Below are 12,978 nucleotides of genomic sequence, written 5' to 3'. Positions count from 1 at the left end.
TTCACCCAAAAATGAAAATTCTGTCATCATTTAACTCATTTAAAAAAGTTTGTAAGCAGGCCGTTTTGGGTCACCATTTACTTCCATAGTGGGAAAAAAATACTATGGAAGTCTATGGTGACCCAAAACAGCATGCTTACAAACTTTTCAAAATATATATGTTTTGTTAACCTTTTTTCCTGAATTTTTGGGTGAACAATTCTATAAGCTTAGAATCTGTACAGCATAAAATCCTCATAATGCTATGATAAACTTTTCAACTCTCCTATATCCCAGTAAGTCCTCCACCATATCTACTGATCCTGAATTCAATTATTCTAAGCTTGCCTTGCAAATATTTAAAACAGAGTCCTTTTCCCAGACTTTGGAAGTCAAAGTCACACAAAAGTCCCACAGAAAACTAATGTAAACATAATTCTCACACATGTGAAACACATCAGTTAGCATCCTTTACCTTCACCCTTTAAAACAAAGCAAAGTTTTGAAACATTTGAGATGAAGACTCAAACTCAGAATTTGTCCACGAGGATGTTGGTACTTTTCCAAGTCCCTGAACCTATTATTTGCAAATTTGCTTACAAACGAAATGTAACCAAACCAAGTTTGATCTTACCTCCAGCACAGGTCCAGCACCCAAGATGGTTCGTTCCACGCCGCTTGCGTATCCCTTCTGGCTGAGAGCCGTCAAGCAGTGAATGAGGAAGTTAGTGCTTTGTGTTTTGCCTGATCCACTCTCTCCTGAGATAACGATGCACTGGTTGACATGCTTGCGCAACATGGCGTAGTAGGCTACATCAGCAATGGCGAAAATATGAGGTTCCAGCTTGCCCAACTGGTGGTTCTCGTACATTTTGACGTATTTGGGGTTGTAAATAGGTAAGAACTTAAAGGGATTGATGGCAACGAGGATGCTGCCAGCGTATGTGTAAATTTTATTCTTCTGAAAGCGAATGCGGAGGTTACTCAAGATGCTGTCCTCACTAAGGACCGGAAGGTTGCAGAGGTCCTCAAACTCCTCCTGCTGGGGTGGAAGGAAGCCCCGAGCAACCAGTCTCTTGGACTCCTGCTCGTTCCCCACGGCAGGAAGGTGGACGTAGCGGATGGTGCCATCGCGGTTGCGCTCCTGCAAGAGGAAGTAAAATCCTTCTTTCTGAGAATGCTGTTCTTGGGCTTTCCTCGGCCAGAGAAGGACTCTGTGCACCGGAAGGTCGGTGGATTCTAGCACCCACTCCTCCCCACCGCACTCCTTCACCTCGGCCAAGACGTAGAGCTTGTTGGCATCCAGTCCGAGGGTCGCTGCCGCGTCTCGTATGACGCTGGCTGCGGTGGCCTCCTTGGTGACTCTGAGTGTACAGCATGAGGCTGTCTCCAGAGAGAGTCGGGGGTAGATCTGAAGTTCGTAGGCCTTTCCATCTTGGCTAGTCGTCCCATCGCCATCTTTGACACTCATTCTGACTCAGGATGAGCCCCTTCAGCATTACGCACTGCCTTCACAACCACCATCTAGCACCTGGAAGAGAGGACGCAAAGAATTAAGACCGAAACACCTAAAAAGGGAGCTTCTAAAACAGATGGGAATATTACAGTAGCCTGTAACTAAGATAAAATTAGGCCTGCAACTAACAAGCGTTTCATTGAAAAGTTTAGCTAAATAAATACTTACTATACTTTGAGCTTGCAGATCATACAAATAAGAATAATATCGTAAAATAGGGTACAAACTGGAGAAGTCAGTACTGATAGCATTTTGGACAGCATGGCAACATAGAGCCACTTAGAGGACCTCTCCCAATTCCACCCCTCCCTCTCTCTCGCTTCACTTCCTGTCACTTTTGATCTGTTCTGATCAGGATCTCATCCGTTCTGATGATGAGGCATGCAATTAATGCAAGTGATTAAATCGATTACTTTGATGAATCACACAATATTCCAAAACACTCACTTTACTTCAAGTTTATAAAGTAAATTATGATAAAATAAGTTACACACCAGAAAAGAAAAACTTCAAAACTATTTATTTAAAACTGATTAAAAAAAATAGGAATATCATAGTACAATGAGGTACGGCTGGCATAAAAACACCTTTGAATCACAATAAACGCTAGCCTATACACATGAAACAACACGTCTTGCCGCGTTTTACATTTTTTTGATACAAACTCCTCCTCTTCTTTGGGTAACTCATCATCAAAGATAGCTCTGTGTCATTTTATTTTTGACACTAACCCAGATTCAGTGCTGCAAAGTGACATTTACTGACAAAGGTTGTCCTTGACAGCACATATAGAGCCAGCCAGCCAATAATGACATATGTCAACAACCATTTTCATTGACTTTATTGATTAGCTTTTACAGTCCTACATTCCATACTGGCCTACTTTGTTTCATACTATTAACCTTTCGCTTTTTGTTTTGGAACAAGTCCCATCCAGTCTCATTCCTCTCAATTAGATCAATCATTTCTAAACAAGTTCTTCGGGATTTAATTAAAAAAAACTGAGATAAGGTGCCATTACGGTTGCTCTTTAAATGAACCTATCGCCCCGTCCTTTATTTCTCAGGCCTGCAGCTCCACATCTGACCTTATTATTTGCCGCGTCTGACTCAGACTAAACAGCTCCTTTATTTAATCTGCCTAAAGCGTGTCCCTGCAATAAACTCTGATCACGAGTGGAAATTGCATCTGTGAAGCTATATCTCGCAGGAAACTGTGGTCACAGTTAGAGTCAGTGAATCTGCCGTGAATAGACAGCATGTCTCTATAAATATAGAGTACAAAGCCGCAGCTGCTATATTATAGGTGTCAATAACAACACGGCAAACGCATCCCAGCATAGCAACATAAAACAGTTAGAAAATATTATCGTTGCATGGTTATGACACAAATTAGCATAAGCTTTTACTGTAAAACAAAAACAGACAAAAACTACTTTACTTAAGTAAAATATGCAACATGATTAAGCTTTTGAAGTGTATATCATAACAAAGGCATAATGACGATCCGATATACCAAACAATCCATTCAATAACTGTTCAATAACTGGTTTCCATCACGAAACCCACGCTTCGAAATCTCCCAAAGATTTCTTGAAGAACCAAAATCTGACCTACCAATCCAAACGTATCCAACGTTGTTTATTGCATTAACAGATTACCGAATTTTGGTTTGGCAGAGTTTTTTCTGCGCAGCAGAACAAACGATGCAGAACACTGTAAGCTTGTTCTAACTAAATTTGAGGATGCAAGTTATTTCCTGAGAAGACGAGAGCCAAGTGTCTTAAACAGCTGTCATCTTATTATGAGCGAAATTAAGTTACTCTGGAAAGTCCTTGTGAATGAATGGATGTACTTTCTAATGGTTTGACATAATCGGGCAATCCACTGAGACTGGCATTTTCATCCAGGATCAAACCCAAATCATGGTTTCACAGAGGCCAAAGTACGATTTAAATAAAAAAATAACACAAAGGTAAGATATAAATATCTAAAACTATATTTTATAAACTAGCAGTTAAAAGTTACAGAGAGTAGATTAAAAAAAAATACTAGCTGAATATGCTGGTAAAAAATGGCTAAATGTGAGCCTAAAAACTTGCAAAATGAAGAGTGGAAGCGTTTAAACTTTTCCAGCCTGGTTTCTCAGATGGGTGAAAGTAGGCCATCCTCCTGACTTGGACGTTGACCATAACCAGAATCAATAAAACTCCAAGGCATGCATAAAAGTCAGTAACCACAAAAACAGCATCATCATTATGCCTCATTTTGAGCTGGCCCGAAATAGACCAGCCAGGTTAACTCTTTCTCCATGAAGAACTCAAGACAGAGAGAGAAAAAAACATGAAACTCCACTGAAGGAAAGAAGAAAGTGAAAATACTGAGCTGCTTGCATAAGGAACATTCGAACTGAAATGGAACCTATTTGGAACAAAGACAACAACACTGACACAAATAGTGCTCTACATCGAACTACAATAGAGTCTAGCACTAGCATGTTGCTAGGCTAATGCCACAACACTCATAAATATGCACAGAACACCTTAACATTAGGTAAACTTTAATTGATAATCAAATCTTTTACATATACTTTTCTGTAATGGATACTTAGTTGGAATCTTTGTCTCGTTATTCAGCCAAAATATCAAAAAAATTCTTAAAAACAAGATAAATTTACAAATGTACCAAGTATATCTAAGAATAATAAAAAACACTTCCTCTTCAGAAAACAAGAGCAGAAGTTCATGTTTCCAAAGAAAAGAGTTCTGTAACAAATCTGAGACGTTGTTCTCATTTTTATGAAGCCGTTTTTAAGCTAAAGACTCGAATTCACTGACATGGACTAGAACAAACCACCAGTGAACCATGAAAACCTCGACCAAAACCGTTACTTGATTTCAAAAGATCACCGGGATGGTCCCTCGCGACGGTTTTCTCAGAGGAAGCTCAACCGACTGGCACCGAAACAAACGTTCTGGCCTCTTTTGTGATTTCTGAGTCTCCTCGAGAGCCAGATCCTGGTGTTTCTGTGCCGAGGCCTCCTTCAACACTTCCCTCAGATAGAGATACACGAGAGTTGGCCGAGCTCCCGGGGGAAGAGAAGAGAAGGGGGAGAAAAACCCATGAGGTAAATCAGTCACAGGTTCTTTATGGAGCACAGATGCAGCTGGAGACGTCATGAATGAAAGGCTGAAACAGAAACGGGGCTTTTGTTTTAATATCGGCCTCCATTTAGGAAGCAAGTCTTTTAGCAGACGCGTGGGCCGAGGAAAGACAGACCTCGGCGGGATTCCCTGCGGACAACACCTCCATCCACGTCTGGTGGATGCGGATTCCTGCCTTTTTAAGCCTAGGTTGAACGCTTTTCCATCAGAATGAACACGCAAGAGTCACGAAACCACCCACAGGTGTCTAGATATGACTCTTCAACACGCATCTGTGGGATTTTACGGTCTGAACAAAGCAGTATTAACTACATTTACATTATGCAGTTTGCAGAAGCTTTGGTTCACAGCGACCTTCAAGTTACCGCATTTTACACTTTTTTTTGCTTTAAAGCATCTGAAACGTGGCGCGGCTTAAAGGAAACCTTGACGAACGTGAAAGTTTGCAGAAAACTAGATTCCGAGGACTGTTTTTTCGACGGATTAAGAAATATAGCACTACATAACTTGCTCACCAACGGATGTGAATGGGTGCCGTCAGAATGAGAGTCCAAACAGCTGAAAAAAAGACATCACAACAATCCACACGATTCCAGTCCATTAATTAATATCTACTCCAATTTAAAGATGCATTTTTACTCTACCTAAAGCATTTTTCATTTCAAAGAGTCTTCTGGCAAAAATACGACTCCAAAAAAAAAGTTAAAAATTGACACTGAACGCGGAAAGAAATTTGTGCAGATCAAACAATCCAAAACAGCTTTAAACTGAGATGTTTTAAAGCGAGATGAACAAAGGAGATTGGACTTTATCACTGGAGGAAGCGGTGTGGATTATTTTGAGATTTTTATCAGCTGTTAGGACTCTCATTCTGACGGCACCCATTCACTGCAGAGCACTCAAGTGATAAAACGCTACACTTCTGCTACCAATCTTATGAAAAAAACTCTACAGTAGTCATTTTAAGTGGCTTCATCGATGTTGTCTGAAACCCAAAATGCGTTCTTGTCCTGAAAACTAATCAACTTTTTTGATCCACTTCACATCTGAGCAAATTTGGTATTTTTGGTTGAACTACTCCTTTAAGAAACAAAGACCTAAAAGCCCGTTTTAGCTCAGTTTATGCTTCAGTCTCACAAAAGCAAGCTTGTATAAATTAAAGAGGCAGAAGTGAGTCAAGAAAGCCCTCCAACTCCTTTGAGAATTCAACACCAGCCCGAGTGGAGCTCAATAAAACATCGGCAGTAGTTTCCACAGCGGGACACGATCTCAGCGGCCCAGACCTCCTGCGGCGGCACATGTGCTCCAGGTTTAGTTTCAGCATCCTACTGCAGTTCATCACTGGAACAAGCACCCAAAAAAACCCCATACCAGCTCAGAGCACAAAAACAAACCCAGAAAGTGGATACAAAGATGCACATCAATCTTCAATGCAGTCTGTGCTACAAACTAGAGTTTTGTGTTACTTGATTTAGCGTTGCACACGTAAAAATGACCAATGATATTTTACTTTCTTTAAAGCTCATTAACAAAAGTCCAGGTTCTCTTCTTAATCCATAAGTTAAAAGAATAAAAATAAAAGATATATTTAAACATAACATAGTTAAAAAAATAATTTTAAAGTTTTTTTAGGGTGAAATTGTGACATATACAAATTTTACACTTTGCCGTAACTTTAAAATATCACATTTTATTTGGTGCAGTCACAAGATGAATAGTGTTTAATCACACCCAAAAAAAAAAAAAAAAAAATATATTAATATATATATATATATATATATTTTTGCATATATATATTTATATTATATGTAATATATATTACTATAAAATACTATAAAAACGTTTTTCTTATATATTTTTAATAATATAATAATAATCATGATTAACCATTTGACTACACACAGATTATTTTTAATAGCATTATGTATTGAAACTTTTTTTAATCATTATTTAAAAATGTATCAAAAGACTCAACATCTAATATTACTATAACCCTAAATATTAAAAACTACAAAAATAGCGCAAAGTAACAAATGCTAATTTGTTTTAGGGCCAAATAAATTAGCTTTTTTTTTTTTTTTTTTTGCTTGCTTGTTTCTAAACAAATTTCTCACGCACTTAAACCGCCTTCCACTCGGTCGAACGGATAAAACTACAAACAGCTCTGTTCGTCGCTCCTTTAAGCCGCAAATCGCTCAAAATGAGTCTTTGCGTCGACTCGTAGCATTAGATGCTCTGATCCAGTGGTCGTTTTAACTTTTATCGACCCGGCCGCCATGCGAACGGCTTTTCTGGACGTGCCAGAGAAAACACGGGCCTCCTAAACGCCCCGGGGCAGAATCCTTGTATACAACCTTGACAAAAAACATGCGGATGGTTAGCGAGCAGCAGCCAGATATACAGGCTCCATAAGAACCGCATGACGTCAGACCGGGATAACCTTACATTTCCAACCCCGAAGGTCACCGCTGTCCGAGGGGAATCGCTAATCACGATCCAAAGAAAGCGGAACCTGCATCTTAAACGCGAAGCCATGCGGGAGCATTTGATGTTTCGTGCATTCCTAGGCGCAAGAAAAACGTGATATGGCGTTTTCGACCGCCAATTAGCTTCCAAGTCGTCGTCGAACAGAAGCCTGGGCTGCATCACGTCCTCCGCTCTGAAAACATCTTGAAGACGTTAACCGCTCCTCCTAAATCTCCCGATATTACAGCTCCAGACTCCGTTTGGCTCTTTAAGCGCTTTCCAATCACTGAATGTTTCTGTTGGTCCGGCGCTCGCAGTCATTACACGAGCTCTGGGATTAGCTGGCATATCCAAAAGGAATGTCACGTCAGCTTCGCCTCGCCTCTATGACTTATTTTTGCCTGTGTGGCGTTCGGCATGGGAAAACGACAAAAGAAGACCAAAAAGCGTCATTCTGACCGTTAAGGGTCGATGCTTTCTCGAATGATTAGAACGGAAAAACGGTTTTGCATGCGACGCGTTTTTAGAGTTTGGGGTTGGTAATATTTTTAATGCAAAACGTAATTTATTCCTGTGATCAGCATCATTAATCCAGCTTTCAGTGTCGTCATGATTTGCTACTCTAGAAACATTTCTGGATATTTTTGCGAAAGCTGTATCACGGTTTAATTTTTCAGGATTCTTCGGTGCATTGAAAGACCAAAAGAGCGACATTGATTTGAAAAGGAAACTTACGAACGTCTTTACGGTCACTTTAGAAACCATTTAATGCATCTTTGCTAAATAAAGGCATGGATGGATGAAAGCCAAGGTCTTATATACTTCAAAGACGTCAAAGAAATCACGAAAGTGATTTTATTTCCACGGAACGCACATTGAACTTTTTTTAAATACGTTTTTGGAGATTTAAAAAGTCTGAGTGTGTTTGAAATAATGCTACGTTGTCATTCGGTGTAACGATGTTTACGTAAAAATGCTTATTCGGACAAATACACAGGAAAATAAAGAAGTATATCAATTTTTACTGTGTTTTAAATAAGTAAAAAAAGAAAAAAATCTTACTGACAAAGGGGCAAAATCTAGTTTTAAGTGGCAAATAAAATATTTATATGAAATTAAAACCAATTATTATTTGGTGTGAAATTCAATTGATTTTTGTTGGAAATATGCCTGGAGATGTATAAATATACGCTTACACATGCATAAATAGATGTCAGTTTAAAAAAACACCTTTATTTAGGTCAAAGTTGGCGATCATCGACGGCCCATTCCTCAAACTTAAACCTCCTGCGGCGTATTTACATCAGAAGGAGAGGAGAACGGCGCAATGTTTGCTCCCTCGCTAAACAAACGGCGTCGCGAATCGAGCAAAAGTCAACAGTGCGGCCACTTTCCATCCACTTTCCGCTCCAGGCCAGACGGGCCACCTCCGGCACGAGATCAACGGGACGTCGAACGACCTAACACTCTCGGCCTCCTCCAGGGCGCGTTGACCAATAAAAACCCGTCGCGCAAACCAAAACCGGTCCACCTTCGTTTGGAAGGGGTTAAAACGGCACCCGAATGCGTGTCAGACTCCGACCAGACTCGTTTCTCGGCGCGCTCTATAATTACAGTTATTTATAAACTGGGATGGAGCGCGCGCGTTGGACGCGGAGAGCCTGCCAGGGGCGCTTTAACGATTTCCGTCCGCTCCTACCGCGCGTGCGTCATCTCGAGCCCCGCGCCGCAGACTCTCTCGATGCTCTCAAGGCGCCTTTCATCTTTCTCCTCGCTCGCCCTTGACGCGGCGCTGTCAGGCCACTTTGGGGCACCTTCTAAGATTAAAAGCCTGCCTTCGCCGCAGCGAAACAGATGAGTGACCGGATCATGGCGGATGTTTCGGTGAATTAGGGAAGCATTCCGCTGCCATCTGCACATCTTGCAGGTTTTTGAGAGGAAGGCGGCTTCTGTGAACCTCGCGTAGGGGAAAACGGATCTAATTCTTGCCATCTGCTCGTCAATACTCATTAGTGGACGAACACGAAACCAGAGGCTTCATGTTCATCCGCTGCAGGAAAAAAAAAAAAAAAAAAAAATAGAACTAGGCCTTAAATGTAGGACTGGGAACGTCCAGTCAATATTCTGATGATTCAACGCATATTTGAGAAGAACGTTCTACAAGTTCTCGCAGAGCAAAAATGGGTTTAATCTAGCATCTTTTTAATATTTAGTAATAAAATGTTGCATTAGCATTTCGTGGGGGTTTTGGGCGTTTAAGCAACTGCATCCCCATAGACTCGATTGCAAAAATGGTCACAAATGTCAGGTTTTTGTACAATAAGATGCACAAAAAATATATGCAAATAATAATAATAATAATATAGCCTTTAGATTTATTTTTGCAAGGATTGCCAACATTGTTGAAGGCCGAAAAAAATATTTTTTAACCAATTTTACAAATAAATGTTGAAAAAATACTGTATATATATATATATATATATATATATATATATATACATATATATATATATATATATATATATATATATATATATATTTATTTTATTTTTTTTTTGTACATGAAAAAAATTGAAAAAGATGCCTTTTTTTTGGAACTGACTTTAAATATTGAAAAATAAATATTTAAAAAAGTAAAATAAGCCATAAACATTTACATGTATATGAAATGTAATAAAAAAAAAGTTGGCTTTATTTAGCTAAAATGTATAGCTTTACTAAACAAAATACTGTGAATATAACCTAAATGAACAAAACTCAATTCACTGAGCCTTTATTTCGTACCGTTTGCTTGAGTTGACCATTCCTCTGGTTAAAGACCAAAAACAACATACTTAAGCCAAATAAGAGCAAACGCATTACATTCGAGATGCATCTCAGCTATCATGAAAGGCTGTAAAACATTGTGATATTTGTAAAGCCGTATCGCCCAGCCCTACTTCCAGGTCTCTCATTCAGTGGTTCCCTTTCAGTCGTACGTCAGCGCACATATGGTGCAACAAAAAAAGCTTTGTGGGCCTCCCTCTCAACTTCACAATAAGGCTTCAAAATAGAGACAGAAAAAAAAAAGAACGAGTGAGAGAGAGTAAATAGGGCAGGGACACCCAACCGTCTAACTCTCCTGGCAACCTGAATTTCCTATGACTAGGTCTGCATTCATCAGCGACTATCAACTTCCTGTTCACGTCTCCCAGCCACAGTCACAGTCTCTCAATGTGAACCCATCCCCTCTATTATACCGTTCGCGTTACAAAAAGAGCAAGGCATTAATGTCGACACGTAGCTCCCATGAATGAGATCGATTTCACGTCTGACGCTACAGCGAGGAGACGACCTCCAAACGAGCGTGAAGGCGAACATCTCTCTCTTTGGAGTGAATCGTCCCAAAGCCAGGCCAGGAACGTGGATGCGTTTCGCGTTGAGGTCTCTTCGGTTGTCTCACAAACAGAAAAACCTTCAGCGCCGACACATGACGCGTCGAAATTACTTCTCGCTTCCTGTCAAGTTTCTGTTCTTGATGATGATGGGGTTTTTCCGTGGCCGTTCAACGCGGACGGTAGCAGGACAGAAGCCAGTCAAGAGTTGGAAAAAACGGCCAGTCCTGAACACCAGGAAAGTGGTGACCGCCATCCCATTGGTTTTTCCAATGACTTACTGGGCTGTGCGTTGCGTTTTTGCTTTATGGTGGTAATATGCGAACTCTCAAAGCTTTATGCGTCCATAAACCCAAATGTGACCCATTACCAAATATCCCATTGTACGATGACTTATGACAACACAATGAAGCTCAACGCAACAAGTAGGAGGAGGTTCAACCCAGAGATCCCGACGGCGTTTACAGCGCTTCCATTAATTTATCGAGATTGTCTACAGATCATAAATCATAAACGAGGACGACATTTAGAACGAACCACCAGAAGGAGGCGGGAAATGAAAGACGAAAAGTTACATTGTAGCTGGACGCGTTCTAAGAGTCGAACAAAAGCTCAATCCGGGAAGTTCGTTTTATTTTGAGCGTCTTCGCCGCGAGCGTGTCTTTTATCTTTTGCTAGCTCGACTCTGAGTCGGCTCCGAGCTAAAACGATGTTTCTCCGAGGTAAAACTCACCCATTTTAGATTATAAATGTCGTTTTTGGGGTGGTGGTGGTGTGGGGGGGTCGAAACAAAAGCCCTTTGACTTCCAGCCGGCCGGAAAGTTTCCACGCGCGAAGCTTAAAAGCGACTCGAATAAATGAAACGATAAAAAAACACTCACCGTGGTGTGCGCGTGGTGCGCCGAACGAAGCCTCTCATGTTTAATAAGTTAATAAACGCGGCAGCTGCTCGGTTGTCTCCGTGTGTTTGCGCGTACGCGTGTGCGGCTCCGCCTCTTCACCCGAGAGATCGCCTCTTCGTCAGATTCATCCGGACAGGTTTATTTCCACCCCCGGGGCCGCTTTAAAAACATAGCGCGCGGATACGAGTCCGGAGAGGACGCGCGGACACGGTGAATGCGGTCTGCGAGCTTTGTGCCGGAGATCCGTGCGACCGCGCAGTGAGGAAAAACTTGTCTCGTGCGAACAGATGCTGAACAGCGACACCCCGCGGATGAAAAAAGTAGTCCGGCCGCAGGGTCGCTGCTCCTCAAAGCGCTAGTTCGGCCAAAACAGAGCGTTTGCTGAAAATGTCCGCCCCTCGGGTCGCCCAGGGTGCAGATGGGTTTGTTTCTGCGCGTGGAGACCTGGAGAAACGCAACATAGTTCGTAACAGATCCATTGCGGTGAACGGGTGCCGTCAGAACGAGAGTAGGAACATCACAGCCCTTTTCAGTTAAAACTTAAGTTATTCTAGTCGTAGAATTGCTTTCCGCAGTGACTAAATGTTATTTTTCACCAAAAGGGATGGTTAAGTTGGTTAAAAAACTCAATAAAGGATTTGATTCTCCAAAAAAGCATAATCTGCATTCAAAATACATTAATTGACAGATTACTTCTGGACTACGGAGATGGTTTTATCAGCTCTTCTACTCTTATTCTGACGGCACCCGTTCACTGCCAGAGGATCCATTAGTTTCTCCAAATCTGACGAAAAAACAAACTCGTTTACATCTTGGATGTCCCGAAGGTCAATGCGTTATTTCACTTTTTGCACTAAAGCGCAATCCCGTGCTGTCCGTCTGGGAAAAGTGCGCGAAGAGCAAACCCTTGCGGTCGAATATAAGTAGTACAGCTCGTCTTTAAAAGAAAAACTTTAAATGTAACGACATGAAACCACAGCTAGATGTCAGTGCGAAATCAGATGTCCCGAACAACCCGGCCAGACCAAAAAATAGCTTGATTGAAGACGTGCGAAGAAGAACGACCTACATTTTCAAGGACCGATCTTCACGTACTCTTTATTGTTATATTTCGCACATTTTAAATTTAAAAGCAAAACACTGAAAACTCTAAAATAACTAATTGAGGTATGGGAGACGATGCGGGGTGAATTAAAAACTAAGTTTATCATTTCTACTGACTCTTATATTCATGGGATGATGTATCATCTCAAACATCTCCACTTCAGACGGTTTTTGCCATTATGAGAAGCTCGGCTAAATTCATTCATTTGATCCAAACGTTTATGTAGATTTAAAGATGAAAACACCCATAAAAAGCATTTTGTGTGGTTTGCAGCTTCCTCCAGGAATCCGTGAACGTCTAACTTGTCACGCAGGTTCGGTTTCTGCTTGCGCGTTCAAGATCTCCAGTGACACAGTTTTGCTTTTTTGTGGCGTCGTGCGATAGCACTTTTTTTTATTTTCGTTGCGCACAAGTGTCGAAAGGGCGTTGGTAACTGTGAAGGGTGTTGCTTCGTACCTCAGGATGTGGTAAAG

At 41.1% G+C, this 12,978-nt stretch overlaps 1 protein-coding gene across 20 annotated transcripts in view; it reads right to left on the bottom strand.

The window, feature by feature from the left end:
• The window catches only part of LOC122327293 (unconventional myosin-IXb), a 39,381-nt gene extending 27,593 nt beyond the window's left edge, over positions 1-11,788 (bottom strand). For 8 of the 20 annotated variants that reach the window (XR_006247629.1, XR_006247630.1, XM_043222530.1 and 5 more), the window contains exons 1-2: positions 11,380-11,787; positions 614-1,510 (exon numbers count right to left, since the gene is read on the bottom strand). Coding sequence is in view for 18 of the 20 variants with exons in the window: in XM_043222530.1 (XP_043078465.1) it covers positions 614-1,450 (837 nt within the window). In the remaining 2 variants the exon portion in view is untranslated. Of the gene's footprint in view, positions 1-613; positions 1,511-11,379 lie in introns of all 20 variants that reach the window. The other 12 variants (XM_043222531.1, XM_043222533.1, XM_043222532.1 and 9 more) reach the window with 4 other exon arrangements.
• Positions 11,789-12,978: the final 1,190 nt, after the last annotated feature.

The sequence above is a fragment of the Puntigrus tetrazona genome, chromosome 22 (assembly GCF_018831695.1).
Source record: "Puntigrus tetrazona isolate hp1 chromosome 22, ASM1883169v1, whole genome shotgun sequence".
Classification (NCBI taxonomy): Eukaryota; Metazoa; Chordata; class Actinopteri; order Cypriniformes; family Cyprinidae; genus Puntigrus; species Puntigrus tetrazona.
The sequence above is the reverse complement of the archived record's forward strand: the minus strand, read 5'-3'. Positions and strand labels throughout refer to the sequence as shown.